This window comes from Micromys minutus (genome assembly GCF_963924665.1).
Source record: "Micromys minutus genome assembly, chromosome: 10".
NCBI classification, from domain to species: Eukaryota; Metazoa; Chordata; class Mammalia; order Rodentia; family Muridae; genus Micromys; species Micromys minutus.
The window spans coordinates 50,024,123-50,047,376 of record NC_137979.1 but is presented as its reverse complement, the minus strand read 5'-3'; the positions used below and the strand labels follow the sequence as shown (position 1 = coordinate 50,047,376).

At 44.3% G+C, this 23,254-nt stretch overlaps 1 protein-coding gene across 2 annotated transcripts; it reads left to right on the top strand.

The window, feature by feature from the left end:
* The first annotated feature begins 4,387 nt into the window (after nt 1–4,387).
* Nucleotides 4,388–22,947, top strand: GOSR2 (golgi SNAP receptor complex member 2). 2 transcript variants are annotated; one of them, XM_080922604.1, is made up of 6 exons: nt 4,388–4,527; nt 11,343–11,407; nt 12,967–13,072; nt 13,898–14,030; nt 16,552–16,692; nt 21,011–22,947. In XM_080922604.1, the coding sequence occupies exons 1-6, from the start codon at nt 4,499–4,501 to the stop codon at nt 21,170–21,172; spliced, it is 636 nt and encodes a 211-aa protein (XP_080778730.1). In that variant the 5' UTR covers nt 4,388–4,498; the 3' UTR covers nt 21,173–22,947. The 2 variants fall into 2 exon arrangements, with proteins under 2 accessions (XP_080778730.1, XP_080778729.1); XM_080922603.1 differs by having other exon boundaries at nt 12,964–13,072.
* The last annotated feature ends 307 nt before the right edge of the window (nt 22,948–23,254 follow it).

Genomic DNA, 23,254 nt, shown 5'->3' with positions numbered 1-23,254 from the left:
ACCTGCCTCTTATTAGGTGCTGAGCTATGCAGGGACAAAAGACACATCTCCCCTGTGGATGGTGGACAGAGAATTGAGACACCTGGAAGTGCCAAGAGGGAGCACAAGGTACTATGGGAAACAGCAGGGCTGGTGAGGATACACAGCCCCAGGGTTTCAAAGGTGCTCCCCAGGAGAGGTGAAGTCGCAGCGGGAGCTCGAAAAGGAAGTGGGAATTGGTCAGGCTTGAGGCAGAGGGAACAGTGTTAGAGGCACATGCAATAGTAGATGCACAGGGCAGAAGACACAGAGGCCCTTGTGAGGAGAGCAGTGATGACCACAGTGGGCAGGGGAGCATGGCCAGGGATAAAGCTAACGAGGTGAACTCCTCCTGGCAGGAGAGAGACACAGTCCTGTGGTCTTGAGCTATCAGGGGCCGATCAAAAGGCTTGTTCAGAAAGGATTTCTGAGAAACACAAGATTTGTAGAAAACAGAGGGAGGAGAAGGTGCTGATGGTTTGAAGGGACAACAGAATCATCCTATGTGGTCTGACCAAGACAGCCAGAGACATGAACTCCAGAGGTAAAATGAACAGGTAGGCAGACCAGATTGATTGGCTGATTTTTGAGACAAGATCTCACTATGTAGCCACAGCTAACCTTAAACTCACAGAGACCTGTTTGCCTCTGCCTCCTGAATGTGTACTGGGATTAAAGGCATGTGCCAGAATGCCTGGCCAGAAATCTTCTTTTGTTTCTTCAAAAAAAGGATCTCCCTGTATGGCCCAGACTGGTGCAAACTCATGTTCCTTCTGCTGCTGCCTCCCAAGCTTCGGGGACTGTAGGCATGTATAAGACACCCAATCATTTTTAGTAGTTCTGTTCCAAGTTTGCCATCTTACAAACAGGCCAAGTGTGAAGTGGCGTTTAAATCCTGGAAGCAAAGAGCTGTGAGCTCCAAAGATTCAAACAGGAGAGATTCCAAAAGCATGAAGACCACACCATCCTATCTGAGGCCCAACGCCTTCCAGAAGTCTGCAGGTCACAAGGTAGACACTTTTTCTGTCTGTAGCTTCCCTAACCCTCCCACCCACACCCCCTGGCAGACTTACCCTTCTCTGCTTTGGAAACCCTGTGCTCTAGCCAAGGGGAATCACACAGACTATCACCTGAGCAGGCCTTCCCTACTTCACCTCTCTACTTGCTGAGATACCCTGGCCTGCCTCACCATATACCGTCCATGCACTTTAAGGTCCTGCTGAATCCCGTCTTTCTGGAAAGCCTCCTGGTTTAAGACTGGCATCTCTTACCACCTCTCCTTTGTGGTTCTGGGTGGTGAGTCTATGCATGCTAGGCAGGTGCTTTGCCACTGAGCTGCATCCTCAGCCCCTTCCCCAATGGCAGATTTATACTCGACATCGTTAGTTTTTCATAAAGCCCTGATCCTTATCACCCTAACCAGATTAATTCTTCTAGGCCAAGTATCTATTTTACTACATAACAAACCACTTAAACGTATAGTGTCTTAAGCCAGATGTGGTGACTCACACCTCTCTAATCCCAGCATGTAGGAGACTGAGGTAGGAAGATGGCAAGTTTGAGGCCATCTTGGGCACTGCAATATGGTCTCAATGCACCTCATATCCCACTTAAAAAAGATTCAGCAGTTTAAAAATCTATTCCACTGTATCCCTTAGTGTCATGGGACAGGGGCTTGGGCAGAGGCTCCCAAGGGCCTCTACAGCTCTACCCCACAAATCAGCAGTCCTCCAGCATGGTCATGACCTTCACCATTTGGTATTATTACTTTCTAAGGCCAATTGGCTCACAGTCAGTCTCCTTTGTTACCTATGATTAACGTGATGACTTCAGGAGCTACCGGGTCAGCCTCAAGCTGTCAGCTGAGACCCAGATGTTCCTTTCATGAACAGGACTTCTATTCCAGAGCCAGCCTACTCAATCCTTCCCCAGTGTGTGGGAGCCAGAGTGTAGTAAACACTGAAAAAAAATTCACAACCTAGGAATGCAGCGGATGCTGTATTGCTGTGCACTAAGCCTACCAAATTCCTAACTCAATTTCTTTCACGTTTTTCTGAATATTTGTTGTGGCAAATTTTAGATTGTCAACTTGATTGTGTTAACAAACACCTAGGAGGGCTGGAGAGATGTCATAGCGGTTAATACCACTTGCTGCTCTTCCAGAGGACCTGAATTCAGTTCCCAGCACCCTTATCAGTAACTCCATCTGTACTCAAGAGCACATAGCAACACATAGACTCATAAGAAAAAGCAAACACCAAGGACACACCTTCAGATGTGTCTGAGGGGGCTGATTAAAGGGACAGTACTCACTGTGAATATGGGTGTCATTATCCCATGGGTCACATCCCTGACTAAATAATACAAAAAAGGAGAAAGCCAATGGAGTGCCAGCCTTACCCTTTTTATTTTCTGGTCTGCTGAGATGTAGTGATTAGCTGCCTACAGTCCCAGCTCCACGAAGCTGTCACCATGACATTGCTGACAGGGAGGATGGTATCTTCTCACACTTTTAGCCAAAATAAACTCTTCCTCTCCTAAATAGCTTCTCCTCAGGCATGAGTCACAGCGAGGAGAGAACCAAATGGCAGGCACAGTACACAGAACAAGCAATTTCTGCAGTGTGCACGTTCACTAGCAAAGCACAGTAACGAACTGAGTCAGTAATCACCAGCAGAGGGAAGGACGCACAGCATCCTAGGTGCCAACGTAGTCAGTGCTAGCAAATGGCACAAGGAACTGGAAAGGCAGGAAAAGCTACCAAGATCAATGCATTCAGGCCCCAAACAGCCATGGCATTAAAAATAATAACAGCTTTGTTCTCTCTCTCACGGTGGGCAGAAATAGCACATTCAAAAATAAAGGGAAAGAACAGGTATAGTTACTGGGCCCAAATAGAGACTCATAGTGGACAGATAGTGTAAGGAATCTTTGCTGTATTTATTACAAACAATGAATATTACAAAAATGAATGCAATCCACCCGGGCAGCAAAGTCATGGGGCAGGCAGCTACTCACTGCACCTTAGCAGAGCAGAAAACAAAGAAGGAGAAGACTGGCATTTTGTTCCTATTATTTATTCTTTCTGTTCCTCATAAATTCTGTAATACAATTTTAAACCAAAATGCCTATACAGCAAGTCCCACAAAGATTTGATCTTGGGCCTCACACAAGCCAGAGACAATTCTACTGAGATACACACAAGCACACATATACACACTTTCCTGTGCATCCCTCACCATCCAAGTACTAAAAAATTAATAAAATAGCATCCTATCTACTCCCCCACTGTCCATTCAACTATAGCTGAACTGCACCCTTCCCACAAACCCTCTATTAATTTTTGAAGGCCCTATACTCATGCTTTCTTGCTCCATGAACCTCTGTTGCTCTTCTCCAGGTCCTTATATTAGTCATAGCCTAAATGGCAATTGTTAATTCAGCTTTCAAGTAAGAACCTTCTCAATAGGCAGCGAGAATTGAAACATCAGAAATGTGTTTTGCTTGAATTCCTACTCCACATATCTGAGCATGGTGCATAGTAGATGCTCAATAAATGTTGAGAGGAACTGGGAAATTTAATGTTAGGGAAATGGATATGGGAGGGCAGTCTCTTGGGACACAAAACTGGGAGGGATGCTGGATACAGAAAAAATCCAAGCTTCAACTCACCAAAGGAAGAGGAACAACTCCTCCCTTGGGAGGAACTGTAGATAAGAACCTAGATGGATGGAAATGAGATGGAACTAGGTGAAGACAAGTGTTTGAACCTTTCCAAGTCCTAAGCCAAATGTCACCCGCCCTCCATGTCTTAAAAAAAAAAAAAATTCCAATTGAGGACACCTCTAGCCCAGTTCAGTATCTTTGTATTTATTTGGACTGTCTACCTTTTGGAAGGTTTATTTGTATACAGATCGTATTTCTTTTTCTAGTCCAACCTCTTGAAAAAAAAATGAAAAATTTGGTTGTTCCACGTCACATAGAACACATGCTAATCACTCGCTCACTGTGGATTTACTGGAAATGAACAGGAGATGGGGAGACCAGTGGACGGACAAGTTCGAGATAGGAAAAGCATCAGTCGTGGGGAGCGAGATCCCCAGAACTGCAATTACACACTTCGAGGAAAAGCCAAGCTGGAACGCTGGGCGAAGAGCGACGTAGCGTCGCCCGCGACTTCTCGCTGAGGCTCTGACGTCAGTACCTCGCGACCGTCCTCTCCGATACCTGACTCAATCCTGAACCTGGACTTTAGCAAAAGCCTCTCCAGCCACTCTCCGCGAGGCCAAGCCCTGAGCCACACCCATCCCTCGTGTCTTGCTTTCCTTTCTCGTAACCCCTTCTCCGACCTCACAACCACCACGGGACAGGCACACTCGCGGGCGCCCTACTCAGAAGGGCGGGTCCTTGAGACCGGAAGCCGGAAGTGGGGCTGTGAGGACGTGTTCCGAGGAAGCCGCAGGCCGGCTAGGCCGGCGTCATGGAGCCACTATACCAACAAACACACAAGTGAGGGCTGCGTCGGGGAGCGGGCTGGGCTCGGTCGTGGCTGCGGCCCCTGGAGCTCGGGTCTCTGGGGACTGCCATTGTGGAAGCCGAGCGTTTCCTCTCGGGCTACTCCGCACTTCTTAGCCCCTAGCGGGATGCTCTCTTATCCTCGCGGGATCCGGCCTGGGCGCGAAGGCTTGGGCCCCGTAGCTCTTGCCGCAAGCCTTGACTGCCTATTGGGAAGGAAAAGTAGCACCCCCAGGTTTTAGTATTTTGTCCAGCACCTACCAGCGTAGTCTTCAGGATTGGTAGAGCTTAGAGAACAGAGAAACTGTTGAGGCTTTTGCCCATGAATTCATTGCTTAGTTGGGAGTGTCAGGGGTCGTACGGAAAAAAAGTGTTTTGTGTACTTGATTGGATATTACAGAACATATTTTTGTGATGCAAAGACATGTAGGTAATGGTGACTATTATTGTTAGTCATATCTGATTGCAAGTTACCTTTAAGGGAAATTGAAATTGAGTCTTAGATTAGCTTCGCATAACTAAATTGAGTTTCCTTGATGGGTCTTTTTTTCATATTGTCCTGTGTTTTGGGTACTTGCTGTGTCATGTAGCTAGACACGACAACGAGGGGCCATACCTATGCTAATTTAAAGACCCTCTGTTGATCTTATGACAACACTGAGAAATCGTACTCCTTGGGCCTGAAAAATGACATAAAGTAATCATCTCGCCTCCCCAGTAAACTCATGACAAAGAGAATGGAAATAAGTTGGTGGTTATTCTCTCTTTACTTCATCAGCAAAGTGTTTGATTTGGGTGGGGGAAAATAAACTACATTGTAATAACAATTTGCTTATATAAAAAGTGTAGGAAGAGATTTAAAAAAAAAAAAAAACTATCTCCCGTGAGTCATGTAGAAAAGAAATGAAGCAGAAATCGCCTTCATTTACTAAGAACAGATCCTTTACATAGCAAGACACATGGACCTAGAGGTGCACTGAGGTCAGCCTGCTAGCTGCTGAATCGACGAAACTATCGGGACATACTCTTCTCACTAGAACTTTGAACCAAGTCTGTGATTGTTTCTTACTGTGAAGGTACATTAACAGTAGATCAGTTATTTAAAGTTATATCACTGTAAAAGTCCTGATCACCGAATGAATGAGAAAAAAAAGAAAAACAGGACATTTTACATTAGCGATCTCCTACTAGGATAAGCTTTAAAGAGAATCCGATAGGCTTCCATTTTGGGGATATTCATGTTCATAAAGATACATCTATCCTTTGTGTTGTCCAGTCTGCCATCCCGGATTTCACCTCTCGGTAGTTTGGATGGAGTAGGTGTCAGATACAAACAGTTCTATAGCGAGCAGGCCTTTCTGGGAGTTTTAATCAGTAGTTAATTTTAAGAGCTATTATCCCAAGATCAGTTTGTCAGCTTGCCTTATGAGGTAATGGCTACAGAGGTAGAGTGGAAGATGTGAAAATTGTGTGTGTGTGTGTGTGCCCGTGTGCATATGAGCATGTGTGTATATATTCAAGACAAGATTTTATTACATAGCTGAGGTTAGCCTATAACTTGCAGTGTGGCTTAGACTGACTTTGAGCTTAAAGTCCACCTGTTTCTTTGTCCCATGTGCTAAGATGACAGGTGAACACCCCTATAACCACTACTTAATTCCTTCTTTTCTTCCCTCCTTCCTTCCTTTCTTCCTTTCTTCTTTCCTTCTCTCCATCCAGTCCTCCTTCCCTCTGTCCTCCCCTCCCTCACTCCCTCCTTCCCTCCCTCCCTCCTCCCCTTATTCCTTCTCTCCCTCCCCCTCTCTTTTATGTTTATTTATCTATCTGTTCGTTTGTTTGTTTGAGATAGAATCTCACTGTATAGCCCTAGCTGACCTGGAACTCACAGAGATCCGCCTACCTCTGTCTTTTGAGTTGTTGGGATTAAAGATATACACCATCACTCTCATTACTTTAAAAGTAGCAGCAGCTTAACTTGTTGCTGTTTAGTTTACACAGCATCTTCATATTGCACTGGGTTTTGTAATCTCTCAAATAAATGTTACCTTAGCAGCTCAGTTTGAGAGTTGAGATAAGGAGGCACCAAGGAGTTCAACAACTTGCTAAGTGTCTGACAGCTTTTTGTTGTTGAACTAGACTTGCATCTGAGATCCTTTAATTCCCAAACCCTGTTTCTTCATTATGGACAGAGGTAGTGAGCACACCAGCTGGCTGTGATGGAGGTGGTTTGTGACGTTCTTTTTCACTTGTATGGTGTCCAGGCTGCTCTCAAATTCAAGATCCCCCTGCTGGGATTATAGATGGCACCACCATGGGGCCCAACAGACTCACTGACTTCTGAAAGAGCAGTTTCATGTAATATTCTTGTTACAACATATGGAAAGCTTTAAGAACAATAGCAGTGCCTCTTGCTTAATGTGTACTAGCTCTCTGCTTGGTTATATTGTCACCCAAGTTCATGATGGACCCCATGCTAGACAAGTCTGAGACTTCTTTTTCTCTCATACCCGCTCCACCAAGTTGTATTTGGGGATCACCTATCACTGGCTGTGTAGGTGGTGTCAGTTCCTAGTTGGATGGAAAGATTCTCCAAGTGCTGGATTGGTAGCTCCCTCCATACCTTTCACACCAGGCCATGTTGTTTGCCATTATCTTCTAGACGAATGTAGAGACTGACTTCCTTTATTGATTATGTCTTTTCTAATTCATTTACAGCCAGATAAGACTTACAAATAGAAATCAAATGTGGAAAGCTAGCAGTGTTTTTCTGTAATGTCTTAAAGTTACCCTTTTTAGCTTAGGGTAAGATTATTGTCTCTCCTGTTCTTGAGCATCTCAGGCTTGAAAAGAACTGACAGGAACATCCATTGCAATTCTATCTTTGCTTATTAAAATCTTGGTAAGGTCTAGAGAGTCCATGGATCTGGCGTTGTACTTGTAGGGAGACCTCCTTTTCTTCTCCTCCTCTTCCTCCAGAAGACAGCTTGTAATTGTGTGATGTGTAAATTGTTTCCTGTGCCAAGCTGAAATGTAGGGTCTTGGAACATGTACCTTTTACTTTGGGGACTCCCTTAAGCAGAAGTGGGAGGCAAACCCTTTTCTACTTCTTATGTCTATTCCAGATATTTGAAGAGCATCCTGCGGTGTCTGTTTAACCTGCCACAAATCTCAGTCTGTACTTTCTCCAGGTTCCATTTATCACAGATACCATGGAAGAAACCAACACCTTTTTTAAAAAAAAGCCAAGATTTAAAATTATAATCCTTTCCCACTGTAGATGACCTGAGGTTTCATTTCCTGCTTTCCCATGGAGTGTTGTGACTGTGTAGCCCATTTGTTTGTTAGATGTTTGGATGAATGAATAACTTCATGAGTTTCATTACTTAACCATTACATTACCATCTGGAAAAAAAGCCCTATTATTATGTTATTTTATTTATGAAATATTGCAAACATATAATGAGCAATTTTACCCAATATTAGGATTTATATTATTTTATGTGCTTCAGATTATTGATTTATAAATAAGCTGAATCAAAAGCACCTACATCTGTTCTCATCCCTGGAGCTAGTCACCCTCATCATCAGTGATTTTCATTCACTGTGGTTTTATGTGGTTTTTAATTTACGCAAATCAGATTGTCCATACTTATATGAGTAGATTAAGCTTTTATAAATATTTAAATGGTGGGTGTGGGTGTGGGTGTAGTTGATCCAAAGTGTGGCGATGAGAGGACAGCTTGCAGGAATTGGTTATTCCAGTATAAGTTCTGGAGATCACACTCAGGTTGTCAGGTTTGGCAGTGTGCCCTGTCACCCACTGAGCTATCTTGCTGACCCAACTAGCTTTTATTTAATATACTGAATTAATGGATTCTTTCTTAATGACACTTCAGTAGTTATTGTAAGATCAACAGAGTATTATTTGCATATGTCTCACTGAGTAGATCCACATTCCTTTATTTGAAACTTTTAAACACAAGTAACTTTGAAGAATTTTTTTAGATTTTTTTTTTTTTTTTTTTTTTTTTTTTAGAAAGAATTATGTTGCATGAGCATGGTGATCTATGCCTTTAATTCTAGCCTTAGGGAAGCAGAGAAGCAGATGGATCTCTGTGAGTTTGAAGCCAGCCTGGTCTGTATAGAGAGTTCTAGGACAGCCAGAGCTACATAATAGAGAGACCTTGTCTCCAGAAAATTATGTATATATATTTTGCATGTGTCTTTTGTCATGTAACATTTTCAACATAAGGGCAGCATACGCCATATGAAAGAGGCAATAAAATGTCCGACTTTGTGGAATAAACAAAGACCATAGACTTAAGTCTGATCAATTTCCACCACATAATTATAGGCATGTACAGAAATGCTTTGATAACATCTATTACAAGTCTGTAATATTAATCAGGATCTCTTGTAAGACTTTTATTGCTGAAAGTGTGATGCTGGGTCATGTAGTGTGTGTAGTGATGTTACCAGGTATTGTCAGAAAGCTCTTGAAGTATTCCACCAATGTATAATCCTGCCAGGCAGGTCTGAGACTGTCATAGTTTCCCTACCTATGTCTGTATCCCATGTTCCTGATGGGACAATGCGATCTCACTGGTTTTAACATGTGTTTTTTTGACTTAACATTGGCATTGATCAGTTCTTTATGTATTTATTTACTCTGTGTTTTCTTTTTTGTCATTTGTCCTTTGGCCATTTTCAAATTTGCTTTGTTAAACTTTTTCTCTTGGTTTGCAGTTGTCTTTACATATATATTCTGGACATCATTACTGATTTCTACTACAGATGTATTTGCTCATTTGATGATGGGTGCTTTTAGTATAGTTTGTTTTGCAGCCACATTCACTTGTCCTTTTCTTTGGGGTTTGACCACGGTGAGGGTTCTTTAATTCAACATTATTTATGTATACCTTTTAAAGTTACCTTATTATTTTTATATGGCTTTTAATTGAAATAGAATTACATGATTTTCCCTTTTTCCTACCTCCAGCTCCACCTAGCTACTTTCCCATGAACCCCTCCCATGCTGACCCACCTTCAAAGTAATGCCCTTTTTTTGGTTATTGTTAAATACACAAGTATATATGTGTGTGTACAAATATCTGTAATGTAACCTGCTGAGTGTGTTTTTGTTGTTTTGTGTATATGTATATGTGGTTTCAAGGCTGACCACTCTGCATTGGACAATCAGTAAGGGCTCATCCCTGGGAAAAATCTAACTTTCTTCCAACAGTCTTTAGTTGCTTGGAGTTCTTTGTCTAGGGGTAGGACCCTGCACATATTCCTCTTTCCATGTTAACAGGTCCGTTGTTAATAGCCATTTTTAGGAGAGACTGTTTCACAACCTGGTTTTCTGGCTCCTATAATCTTTCTGCTTGCTACCTGTTTCTTGATGTTCCCTGAGCTGTAGATGCAGGGGTTGTGAAGTAGATGTTTTTGTTGTGATTTCTGGTTGCTTCTCGGGATCATAAATCTTGCCTTGGAGCATTCAAAGTCTTAGATTGGTTCTCTGGTCACACTTAGAAGTTAGAGGAAAGCTATGGAAAAGGCTAGGGATGCACTGAAGCCAGATTGGGGCAGTTTGCTGGCCCTGGTAAGTTGAGGTTATGGTATATAATGTTCACAGTAGAGAAAGATTGTTGAGCTTTCCCTTAAGGGCTGGAGATGAGGTCTCCATCACGCAGGCACTATGTAGAGAGCCTTGTTTAATAAGCACAGGAGGCCATTGGGGCTAACATAGACAACATTCCAAGGGCTGACAAGTGATGGGGAATCACTAGGAAGGGGTTGGAAAGTCTCCAGAGAGTGCTCTGGCCTAATGTCTGGGACATGTTGCATTTCCAGATGAGATGGCAGTCCTCCTGTTGTCAGGGAAAGATGTTTACAAAACAGGAGATGCCTATCTCTCAGGGCCATCCTCTTAAGTATTCCTTCCACTGCCTGGTCCCCTCTGCTCTTTCTCTCCCTGACTGTTTTCCAAGCACTCCATTTTGCTTTTACTCCACGTGAAATGCCTTGCATGCCCTCTGCAGATCACTCATTGTCTTCCAACCTTTCTTGACTTAACCTCATTCTACCTTCTTAAAAGTGCTGCTCAGACCTGTGTTCATATCCTACATGGTGGCATGCAGGACTGTAATCCTAGCACTGTGTAGGCTAAGGCGGGAGGGTCACAAGTTCAAGGCAAGCCTGGGCTATGTAAATGAGGTCTTGTCTGAAAACCATGCAAGCACAACTCTTCCCCCAACTTTCTGTTTGTTTCTGCTTGTGTGTGTGTTGGGTTTCTTGTAAATCTTCTCGGGGATTTTTCATGTCTATCTGGCCTGTCAGTTCCTAATTACATTGTTTCTCAGAGGCAAGGATTCTATCTCCCTTGCCCTTTGACTCTTGGTAGGCAGACCAGTGCTCAGCACATTGGGTCGCAGAACAGATAGTGGGGTTGGCTGGATATTGGTTGAGGTTTATCGGCTGCTGTGTGGCCTTGAGCTACTTACTTGACCTTTCTGGGTTTCAGTTTTTATTTATAAAATGAGAGCAGTGATAGTGCTTTTCCTCTTGGGGTTATTGACTTAGTGTCTCAGATACAGTAAATACTCTCTAAATGCTAGCAGTATTTTTATTAGCATTAGGATATTCGAAACGATGCCAAAATGGGGGGCCTAAAGTGCCACATACACTACAGTTGAGCAGCACTGTCAGCTTGAATCAGTTGTAAGATGGCATTAGAAAACGGTGTCTTTCCTGACTGAGGTGCTAGTGATTTTCCTGTCTCACTCATTTCCTCTCTCTTCCTTTGATAGGCAGGTCCACGAGGTCCAGTCTCACATGGGACGCCTGGAGACGGCAGACAAGCAGTCTGTGCACTGTGAGTAATTAACCGGGGAGAGCAGAGTCCTTTCTCTGATGACATGGGGCTAATGGGCTGGGTTTCCTGGCTGCATTCTGCCTTGGGGGCTTAATGACTCAGCATGGAATGAGATGTTAGAATGGGCAGAAAAACCCTATGGCCAATAGATTTCCCCAATTGTGCCCTTTGGGTCCCACCAGTTTTATCCCCCATTACCCTTCCACTCAACCTGACTTGGCTCTATGGGAATGGACGTTCTCTCTCCATCTGTCTTAATCTAATTACCTAATCTGAAAATTCAGACATGTTGACCTGGAACTGTCCATCTCTTCTGAGCTAAGAACTCTGGCTTCTTAGTAGGATTATTCAGACAACTAGCAATATTAATTAGTTTAGTTCCCACACCACAGTTTCTTTTGTGAAGCATGTGGGTTGTGGTTTGGAGTTTTTTGGTGTTGTTCCAAGCGGCCCCTTACTGAGCCAGCCCTTTAGACCTCCCTGGAACTTTTTGTCTCCTCACAGCCCAGCTCTGGCCAGGCCCCTTTCTGTTTCCTCTTTTTCCATGGCTTCCCAGCATGGCTCTTCCCTTAGCCCTGCACCCTACAGTGCTCTAATCTAAACTGTCTGTGTTTGCTGCAGGTGTGAAGATCTAGGAAGAGGGTGGTACTGGGGTTGTCATTTCTTGTGGGGAAGGCAGCCGCCTGGGTGAGTGCTCCATGCACTCAGGTTTCTGCCCACTGGCCTTTGTTTGCCTTCCCAGCAATCTCACTGTTGCTTGATTAGAAATGGAAAGAGGTCGTTTTGACAGCTTTATCAAAGGGGATAAGGAAAATGACTATCGTACTTTCTACCTCTGCGGGTGCTTTCCTGGGTCTTTCCGATTGATATGTGGTCTATTTTGAGGGTTCTACCACATGTCAGCCTCTGGGTATTTCCATACTAATCCTCCCATTCCTTTATGCTTTTTATTGTTCCTTTAGCCTCATTACTGTAAGGGATTCAGCTGGAAACTTTTTCCTAGGGGTTTATAATCCATATTTGAGACCAATCTCAAACAGACCTATATCAGAAAATTCAGCTTAACAGTTACATGGGCAACCTTTAAGTATTCATTTTCTTTTCTAATGGCAGATAGTTTATGGCTATAGACATACCTTCTACTTTAAAAACAGGGCACCTGACAGCTGTGTGTGCCTCTCTGTCTGTATGGACATAAGGATGTGTGGGTATTAGTTAGTATACCTGTGTTTGGGACACAGCGTACCTTGAATTGATTCATCTTTGTGTATGTTGTGCTCCTTTTGGAATACATATGTTTTAGTTTGTGTTATAGAAACATGTTTATCACTTTTACTTTGTTGTTTTGGGGTTTTTTGTTTTGTTTGTTGAGACAGAGTTTTTTGTGTCTGTAGCCCTGGCTCTGTAGATCAGGCTGGCCTTGAACTCAGAGAGATCCATCTGCCTCTGCCTCCCAAGTGCTGAGGTTAAAGATGTGTGCCAACACGGCCAGGCACAACTTAACACTCTTAATATAAGTTCATTATCTTTCTCCCCCCACCCCTCTTTTTGTGCAGTAGTAGAAAATGAAATCCAAGCAAGCATAGACCAAATATTCAGCCATCTGGAGCGCCTGGAGATTTTGTCAAGCAAGGAGCCCCCTAATAAAAGGCAGAATGCCAAACTGTGAGTGTCGATCCCTGACTTGGCTCAGATACCATGGGCCCCTAAGGCAGACCTTTCTCCCAGTGGAAGCTATAAAATATTCTAAAAATGTGGGTACATACTGAAGAAATGAAGTCTGTGCAAAGATAAAGCCTCCCTAAAATACACAGTTCTGTGTAAGCAATAGGCTCTCCAAATTTAAGAGTAAGTAAACCTGTGATCATGGTTCCTTATTTCATTGGGGGTGATTATAATCCATTGTTTCTTTGAGGTAATTTTGAAAATAAGCATTTTTTGACCAGACCCCTGGTCACTGAAAGCTTAGTACTGCTGGGGAGGGAGTTTGACTCTGCTGTTTGGTTTCTACTGGCATCTGTTAGGCTGAAATGCATTTGTACTCCTAATCACTTCAATCAGTCTGCTTATAATGAAGTACTGATCGAATCTTTGATACTCCACCGTGAAATTCAAAGGAAAACTACCCTCACCACCACACTCCAACCCCTACTCCCAAAAGTTTCATGAAACTTCATGGCTGCTCTACCTTAGAGCTGCCCTTGGGCTTCCTCTAGGAGTACAGTATAACCCTCGGAAGGTCAGAAAAGGGTCATCAAGCCTGCTTCCTGTCACCTGTTCCCTGAAAAGTCAGAGTCCAGCAGACATTTAAATAAAGCCTCTGGAATTGTGTGTGATTGTACCCACCATAACCACAGGCTGCTGCTTGACTCAACATCTTTGTTTAGGTGAGGGTGGGTCCTGTGGGGAGAAGTGCACATAGAACTGGGCTGCCTCAAAATGTGCCATCCTCGGGCCCTAGGATTTAATCTCTGTCTCCATTAACTCCAGCCGTGTCGACCAGCTAAAGTATGATGTCCAGCACTTGCATACTGCCCTCAGGAACTTTCAGCACCGGCGCCAAGCCAGGGAGCAGCAGGAGAGACAGCGAGACGAGCTTCTGTCTCGAACCTTCACCACTAACGTAAGCCAGACACTGGGGGTTGGCAGGTGCCTGACAGGTCAGGATTGAGTGCAGGTAACAGGCATCAGCTCTTACCAGGGTGCCTGAAGCCCACTCAGGAGGAGACCAGGTGGAAATGCTGGGACTTTGTGCATTGCTACTAAGACCATGCCTGGCCAGGGAGATTTCTCTCCAAACAAAAACCTGAGGAGGAAGCATTTAAACTGAAGCAGTGGGCAGAGACGAAAATTACCTGGTTTGACTAGTCCACTGCAGAGGTGGAAGTTCACATGGTCGAGATGTTTTTGTGATCAGATAGAGACAGATGATTAGAACTTAACCCATTTGGAGAGACGACAGCATCAGAAAGCTGCCTCCAGGCACTTGCCATTGTGCTGTGTGTGTGTGTGTGTGTGTGTGTGTGTGTGTGTGTGTGTGTGTGTGTGTAGCCTCAAATGCATTAAAATGTTTCTGCCCCTGCTTTGAATGGCAATTTGGAGGAATTTGTTAACAGATGTTTGGTGTTAGATGGATTGCTTGACTTCAGTCTTTAGGAATAGCCTGTTGGTTTGCATGTTTGGTCTCTTAGAAGCCCTGCCCTGTCCTCTAGCTTCAGTAGGCTCATTCTCTGCAAGCGCTACCTGCTGGCCCTTTCAGGGACTTATGTAGTGTGTTCTACCAAACAAGGTGGGTTTTGGGCTTCATATTTTGTCATTTTCTAAACCTGCTAGTAGAATTCCTGGCTTTACACGTGTGTAAAGCCACACTGTAGACAGCAACACTCCGAGTTAGCCTGGTGGCTCTAACGGCACACAGACTGGGCTGGGGAGAGGGCCAAGTCATCACCAGCAGTGCATGCTCTCTTTCCTGCTGTCTGACTGGCACAATTTCCTGCCAGGCAGTGCCCATCCACCACAGAAGCCCCACTTCCCATTGGCAGATGAGTAAACCATTGCTCCATGCCCCGCCGAAGTGCGTTTCTCCCAGTGCTTCAGGTTGTGGCTTCACAGGTTTTTTTTTTTTTTTTTTTTTTTTTTTTTTTTCCGAGCAGGTGGGCTGGCAGACTGTGGTGATTAACAAGTCACAAATGCAGTGCTGTAAGCTACTGAGTAAGATAGCATATGACATGAGATGGCATACTCAGGCACTTTTAGGCTAGATATGACCTCTCAGGATGATTTTGTTCATTGCTAGCTTGATGTGGCACCACATTCACCAGGCTTCTCATAAACATTGACTCAGCAAATAGAATTACCTTCAAGTCACTACCCATTCTAAAAGAGCAGACTAGCATCCTTCCCTTTGTGGTTGGGAAGACAAGGCAGGTTTCTCTTAAACACTAGAGTTAATACCAAGGTACCAAGAAAACATTTGAGAAAATTACTAAATATGTCTCCTTCCTTTGAGGAGCTTCCATGTTAGCTGGAAGATTCAAAATGTCCACCTAAGGCTGGTTCTGAACTTGAGCAGCAGAAAAAAATGGTTAATCACCTGCCAGTGGGAATTGGGGCACTGCCTGGCAGGAGATTGTGCTGGTTAGACAGCAGGAAGGAGAGCACTCACTGCTGGTGATGACTTGGTCCTCTCCTCAGCCCAGTCCATGTGTGGTTAGAGCCACCAGACTCCCTCTCAATGTTTCTGTCTACGGTATAGTTGAAATTGAGAGTTAGCTGTGCACCCAACCCTGAGATCCTACTTGTTTGGACAAGCTGTTCCATCTCTCTCGGCTTCACCTTCTTCATCTGCAAAATGTAGAGAGTAGAAATAACTCCCAGCCAGCTGAGTGAGTTTAGAGAGAAATGCGCCTGTGAGGTAAAAGGACTTGGTCCATGCTGATAGGGCATTTTCAGTTGGAAAGTCCTGAATCCAAAGGAGTGCTCAGTAGGTAAATCCATCCCAAAATCTGTGAAGTCCTGAGATCTGAGGCACTTGATTCCCAAACATTTCGGACAGCCTGTGCTCAGTCTATAGTCCTCTTTCTTTTCCACTGCCCCTTCTTTCTTTAGCAACCTTTTCCTGCCTCCTCAGAACTGTGTTCCTATCCTGCTGAACACCCTTCAGCCTTCAGTAGAAAGCACTGCCCCTTTGATCTGTAGTTTCAGTCTAATCGGAGGGATAAGCTATAGATACAATAGCTAAAGAACAAAAGCAAATATGTAATAACACATGAGCAAGAACCCCTGTAAAGGAACATTTGAGAAGTCATCTTTGGGAGGAACCAGAAAAAACCTTTAGGGGGAATGAATGAAATCTGGAAGAAATAGCCAGGTTTTCCTCAGTGGGGAAATGTGACAGATGAATAAGTCAATACTAGAGCAGAATTCATTTGGAGAGTAATGAGTCTGACATCTCTTCTGTGACCCCGCCCCCTTACACCTTTGTTTTGCTTTTTCTTCCCTGTTGGACTCTCTGATTCTTGGCATTCTTCCCACTAGCTCTTCTGGCTTGACCTTGGCCAAAAAGGCAGAGTAGTAAGATTTGGCCAGACCCCAGGAGCTGACTGGCAAGCAAAGTTAATCAAGTGCCTGCATTTCTTTCACAGGACTCTGACACCACCATTCCCATGGATGAATCACTGCAGTTTAACTCCTCCCTCCAGAACATTCACCACGGCATGGATGACCTCATTGGAGGCGGGCACAGTATTCTGGAGGGACTGAGGGCCCAGAGACTGACCTTGAAGGTGGGGCCCCTGCTGGAGAATAGAGAGAAGGCCTCTTATTTTGTCCTTGTCTTATAGTCTAGCTCTGTGTTTGTATTGTTTCTGTGTCCCCAGCTCCCATGTGACAGTAAGCCCAAGCCCTTGAACTTGCAAATTTGCCAATGCTTGTAACGAATGCAGTGGCATTTTTTGATAGCTAGGGCTTTGCCCTTCTACTGACTCAGCATGGAATGGAGCCTGTTGTCATAAAGGGGACCAAAGACAGGCTGAGAAATGCTTCTTTAGGTTTGCTCTTTTAAGAATGAAGGCATGGCAGTTTTCTGTGGTGGTTTTCTCTGGGGTTTTGGCTGTGGAGTGCACAGGGATGTCCCCATGCATCTCTTCTTGTAGCCACAGGTATTCCAAGAAGCCTGCCTCATTTATACTCCTGAGACCATGACCCCTGGGAGTGGTTTACAGAAACATTACATAGATTGCTGTCACTCATGGTGTTTCAGTCTCAGTCTTTTCCTGTATCAGCCCTGATGGCTCTGGGAGTGTGGGCTTTCTTTGTTATCAGGGTGTGATTCCTTGGAATAAAGCACTGCCAGCCACTGGACTGTGAGAAAGTCACTTGGAATTGTGACCGTTATTTTAATTTTTACTAGAGCACATAGAGCTGTCTGCTCTATAGGACTCCAGTGTGTTCCTGAGTGGCTTCCACCATCTTTACCAGGGAGACAGTACAGTATTTCCAATGGCTCAGGCAGGTGCTCCCACTTCAGAATAGCCAGTGAAAGGTCTATATACAGAGCTCTACAGTTGGCCACCCCCCCCCCCCCCGTTTTGTTGACATCCATATGGCACAAATGCAGAGGTAATATGGTTGAGGTTATCTATGGGGTGTTAGCTTCCTCCTGAAGTCTGGTGTCTTGGAGGAATCCATAGCTGTTCGAGGTGGCTTGCTAGGAAGCCTGTTCACGCAGTAGATCTTGAACTTTGTGATTTCTGATTTGCTTTTCTCTCTATTCCTCCTTCTGCCTGTTTTGCCTCTTGATCTCTTCCTGCCTGGGCCAAGGAATTTTCTTCCTAAACCACCTGAGAGAAATAGGGGAGCATGAAAGAACTGGTATAACTAATTTTATTTAAAAAAAATAGGTACTTTTTGAAATTAATTAGTCACTTTCAGGTAATTTGGGAGGCATAACCACAGAGTAGTCTGTACTTTCATCCCAAGGCAGGATCTTTAGCACAGGTCTCATTTTCTCACTGTCGTGAAACTTGTTCTAGTTTTCTCTGACAGTAGACAGATTTGACTTGAGACTTCCATTGTATTTTTATTTGCAGTATAGAGAGTCAAATGTAAGGCCTTACACATGCTAACCAGTCACTCTACCAGTGGCCACATCCCCAGCCCAATATTCCTTTCTTTGATTTTTGAGACAGTGTCTCATTACATAGCATTGGCTGGCCTGGAACTTGCTATATAGACTAGACTGGCCTTAAGTACACAGGGATCTGCCTGCCTCTGCATCCTAAACATTGAGATTAAAGGTGTGCACCACCATTCCTGGCTCAGAATCCTTGATGAGACTTGTTTGTCGATCTTTGGGTAGACCATGTGCTCTGAATTCCTGTCCATGTTACTCTGTGTCTACTTCACCTGTTGTCTGCTCTTAGTAGCTTGTTCATGAGTGTTCCTTCTAGAAAATGAATGTGGGGATGAAGGCTAGAATATACACTTAAACATTAGAAAGCAATGAGAAAGAGCAGGCTGTGGTTTAGAGAGTTGATTGTGATGCATGACAGCATTCATGTGTTTATACAAGAAGCTTTTTCTGTTCTTTTTTTTTTTTTTTTCTTTTTTGTTCTTTTGGGTTAAATGTATATACCACCATATTTCTGTCTTTACTTCCTTTCCCACTTCAACTCTCTTGTGAATAACGACTTTCACTCACTCAGTAGAAGCCCTAAAGAGTCACTCTACAGAGTGACAGGTCATTATCAAGGACTGCTGGAGCTAGGGAGCCGAGAACATTTTTCACATAGCTTTTAAGGATATATAAGTTATTTTCGAAGTGTTGACAGGAAGATGGTTGAGCACGAACCCCGTTGGTGCCGTTTGTGTGTTTGGGTGATGTGTGTGTCACCCATTGCAGAGATTTTCAGGAAACTGTAGTGATGGGAGCATTTCAGGTAACTGGCCCCCTACAGCAGCACTGCTCCCAGCTTGATCCTGGCTGGGCACTAGCACAGCTCATAAGGCCAGGGTGCTGCTGAAGAAAAGACTCTGCCATCTTTGGTTACACACTGTGTGTAAATGAAAGGAGCCTGAGACATTACCGGAAAGCTAAAATGGAGCTGCTCCGGAGCTGTGGTCCAGAACTGCTCCCTGTTGAAGGTCTCTATGGCCATTCCTGCTGCGAGCTGGTGTATGAAAGTCTTTCTGGAGAAGACCTACAAATACTAGCTGCTGCTTCTCACCACTCTCCAGCAACTTACCTATCAGTTCTGTGCCCCAAAGCATTAGTGATCCTTGGCCCCAGGGTCGGATGCTTTACAGTTCATCTTAAAAGTAATGGTATGTAGGGCAGATCCCTCAGCAGATTAAAGCTACTGTTCTGGGGACCCAGGTCTGATCCCACCACCCACATTGTAGTTAGCCATCTGTAACTCCAGTTCCAGGGTATCCAGTGTCTTTTCTGACTTCTTTAGGCTCCTGCATGCATGTGGTGCACACACACACACACACACACACACACACACACACTTAGATTGTGTGGAGAAATTAGTTGTATTTATTTTCAGAAGAGTGAAAATGTTTGAGTAAGACATGTTGAAGTATAATTCAGCATGCTGAAACTAGTTGAGCCCCTTTGCATAATTACAGAATAGTGGAGCAAGCAAATATGGAACAAACACCATAAGAAAGCATGAATGACCTGACCCTAGCAAGACGTGAGCTGTCTGGTCCGCCTGGAGCCTGCTCTCTGCTCACCTTACACTCTGCACAGGCCCTTCCACTCACGCTAGCTCCAGTGCACAGCAGCTCTCCACTGAACGTTGTAAGATTTTGAATTTGGATGCACACAGTATACACTTGTATATTTGAAGGATGGGAAAGGCTGGGTATGTAACACACGCCTAGAATCCTAGCACTGGGGAGGGGGAGGGAAGAGGACTGTGAGTTCCAGACTAGCCTGGACTACTTAGGGAGACCCTATCTTGAAACAGGTAAAAATAATATTCAAAGACGGGCACAGCAGATTGTGTACGTAATCTTTAACATACTTTTGTTTTTTCCCTCTAGTTTTCTGAGCTTATTCGTTCCCACTGGAGCTACTTTGCCTCTAAAAATTTAATGAGCTCCAGAAAAAACACTTGTGTGTAATTTATCTGTGATTAGCAGAGGGATTTGTCTGCTGAGATATATATATATATGTGATATATATGTGTGTGTGAATAATATATATGTATATGTGATATGTGTGTGTAATATGTATGTATATGCGATATGTGTGTGTAATATATTTTATGTATATGCAATATATATGTATGTGTATATAATACACATGTATATGTAATATGTGTGTGTATAATATATATGTATATGTGATGTGTGTGTATATATGTGCACAACAGTTGTCATGAATTGACTTAGGTATAAAATAGTAGTTTAAAAGGTTGAAGAAATTCCTGTTATATTGGTGTACCAGTTACTGAATTTCATATGATTGTATTTATACCATTGTGTGTGGCTTCTTCCTCTGTTTTAAAGGAACATTCATGTTTCGTCATGTTTGGTTACATATGCTAATTAGATCCTTTTATTGCTGAGAGGTGCATGGATACCATGATGTGCAAGTACGTGCACAGGTGTCCTCCATCACTCTCTTACACTGCCCATCACTGAATCTGGAGCTAGACTGGTGGCCAGCAAGCCCCACAGTCTTTCTGTCTCAGTTCTGTACAGAAGTGAGGCTACATCATGGAATACATGGATTCTGGGGATCCAGACTCAGGTCCTTATGCCTGTACAGCATCTTACAGCTTACCCACTTATCATCTCCTAGCCCCAGTTTTCATATACAGTGGGAACTGTATCTATGTACATGTATGATGCATGTATATGCTATTTAGCCAGTTCCAGCAGCATTTGTATAAAAGGCTTCTTACCTTTGACCCTATATTAGTTGGCCAAGGCAGAATGAATCTATTTCTGATAAATGTTGCTTTCATCTTCTTTGGGTATGACCAAGAAGACAGTGTCTGTTAGTAAAACCCTGGTTTGTGGTGACCTTTAACCACCCCTGGCATTGAAGCTGATCTCTTGTTTTTCTTTCTCTTCTCATCTCTCCAGGGGACTCAGAAGAAGATTCTCGACATTGCCAACATGCTCGGCTTGTCCAACACAGTGATGAGGCTCATTGAGAAGCGGGCCTTCCAGGACAAGTATTTCATGATCGGTGGGATGCTGCTCACTTGCGCAGTTATGTTCTTTGTGGTGCAGTACCTGACATGAGCCAGCTGTACCTAGCACTGGACAGCCTTCCCATTGTGTGCGCATGTGCAAGCAAGAAGTGAACTGGGAGGCCCTTTTGAAATGTATGCCTTAACTGTGAAGACACCTCTCCCCCCAGGACTAATTGTGACTTAGTATCAAATCTGCTTTGTTTTCTGTGACATCTGGGGAGTAGGACCTAGGGTCACCAGGATGTGTGGTGCTTAGGAAGTGGCTCAAGACCCCTTTCTCTGACTTTGACTGGGGGGAGGGATGGCTGGGTTTTGTGGTTTGTCTCCACAGCTGATGCTGGTCCTGGAAAGTGTGCATTGTGAGGCCCGCACACAGGGCTGTCCACACTGTTCACCTCTGATCATCACCAGCTTTTGTGGCTCCTGATGGGTGGGCTGGAGCACAAGTGAGAGGAGGAATGAGGTCTGTCCTTGTGCCATCTGGGGTAGATCAGGTCTCACATCCTTGCTTCCAGCCACTGCCCAGCCCCAGCCCCTAGGAAAACATGACATGGAAGTGACTAACTGCTAACACTGGCACCTTCCCTGGAAGCAGAGACATCCGTGCTGCTGCTGATAATGGAAGCGTTTCCATGTCATAGTTGCTGGATGTTTGTCCTTCCTAAGTGAGGCTAGCAGTATTCCCAGGGAGTGTTCAGTCTGGACACTGAAGTTCTGAGTCACCAATGTTTTCCAGTTAATACAGCAGTTGGCTCTTTCAGTTCTGAGATGGTAGCTTGGCACCTCCACCCAGGCTTTGAAGGGTAGGCTTTTGCCACTTTAAAAGTAGCCATGAGCAAAGGGCAACTTGTCAGTTACAGTTTATCTAGTTCTGCCATCTCAAATCCTTTGACTATCTCTCCTTTGAAATATATTAGCAATATATCAATCAGCTAAGCCTCCATTTCCTCCTGCCCTCATAGGCCACCCTGGAAATGTCCCTGGTAAGTATGTTTTTGTGAGACTGTTTTAGGGACCAGGTCATTTTTACTTTTCCCAGCCATGATTAAGGCTGTGTCAGTACCTGGTGTAATGCAGAATTTGTTTAAAAGTTAATGTATCTCGAGCACTTATTGTGATTAATCTCAGCAAGTACCAGAATGATCTAGTGAGTTTATTTGTTCATCAGTCACAAGCCCCGCCCACCCAAACAGTTCTAAATTTAGTAGCCTCCTAGTAAGTAAGAAAAACAGACGCCAGAATTCCTAAAAACTGGGAACTGGTCAGTATTACTCCTTCCTTTGATTGCCCTATCTACTTGCTGTGTTTGCTTAAGTGTCCTCTGCTGTCTCCCTCTTCACAGTGTGTGTGACATCTCACCCCTCCTACTGAGTAGCATTATTGACCTCTTGGGTTTATTTGTGGCATCTTTTTGAGGAACTTTCTCAACTGTACACACTTAGCCTGAGTTCCTGGGTACTAGATTCAGTTCTGGTCAGATGCAATGTCTGTCGCTTTTTCCCTTTAGGCTACATGGCCCATAGGTGGCCAGAAAGGAGGAATGTGACCCTCTAGGAAGGACTGAGTGTCCTGCAGAGTGGGAACAGTGGCCCTAGAAGAGAGAGGAGGCCTGCAGCATCTCCAGACCTAGATCTCACTTTGGGGAGGCAGATGGGCATGGGCTCTTGGCTGGCCATAGAGTTTATACTCCACAGACTTGACTCGTGCCCCCTGGTACCCCAAGATCCCACCAGACAGCATGCTTTGGACGATGTACAAGCTGTAACTGAGCCATTCGGACTAAAACTGTGGGCAGCAAAGGCCCCAGGCCTTGCCCTTCATTGACTGTTTTGTAGCACAGAATGGTGTTCCACCTTTGTTGCAATCCTTGACTTTAGTGAACTTGATGTCCTGCCTTCACAGCCAGGTGAGGTGGTCAGCATTACTGGAGGCCAGGAACCGAAGCAGAGGATCTGGACTCCAAGGGGTTTGAGCTGGTTGCCTAGGCCGCTCTCCCTCGAATTTCCATTCAGTGCCTTGTGAGATCATTCTGACCTGATTGGGTGCAACTGTCCTTACAGTCCCAGCTGAGGGAAGGGCCCCAGCTTGAATGGGATGCCCTCTAGTGGAGGAGGGCTGTGTTATTGCAGCT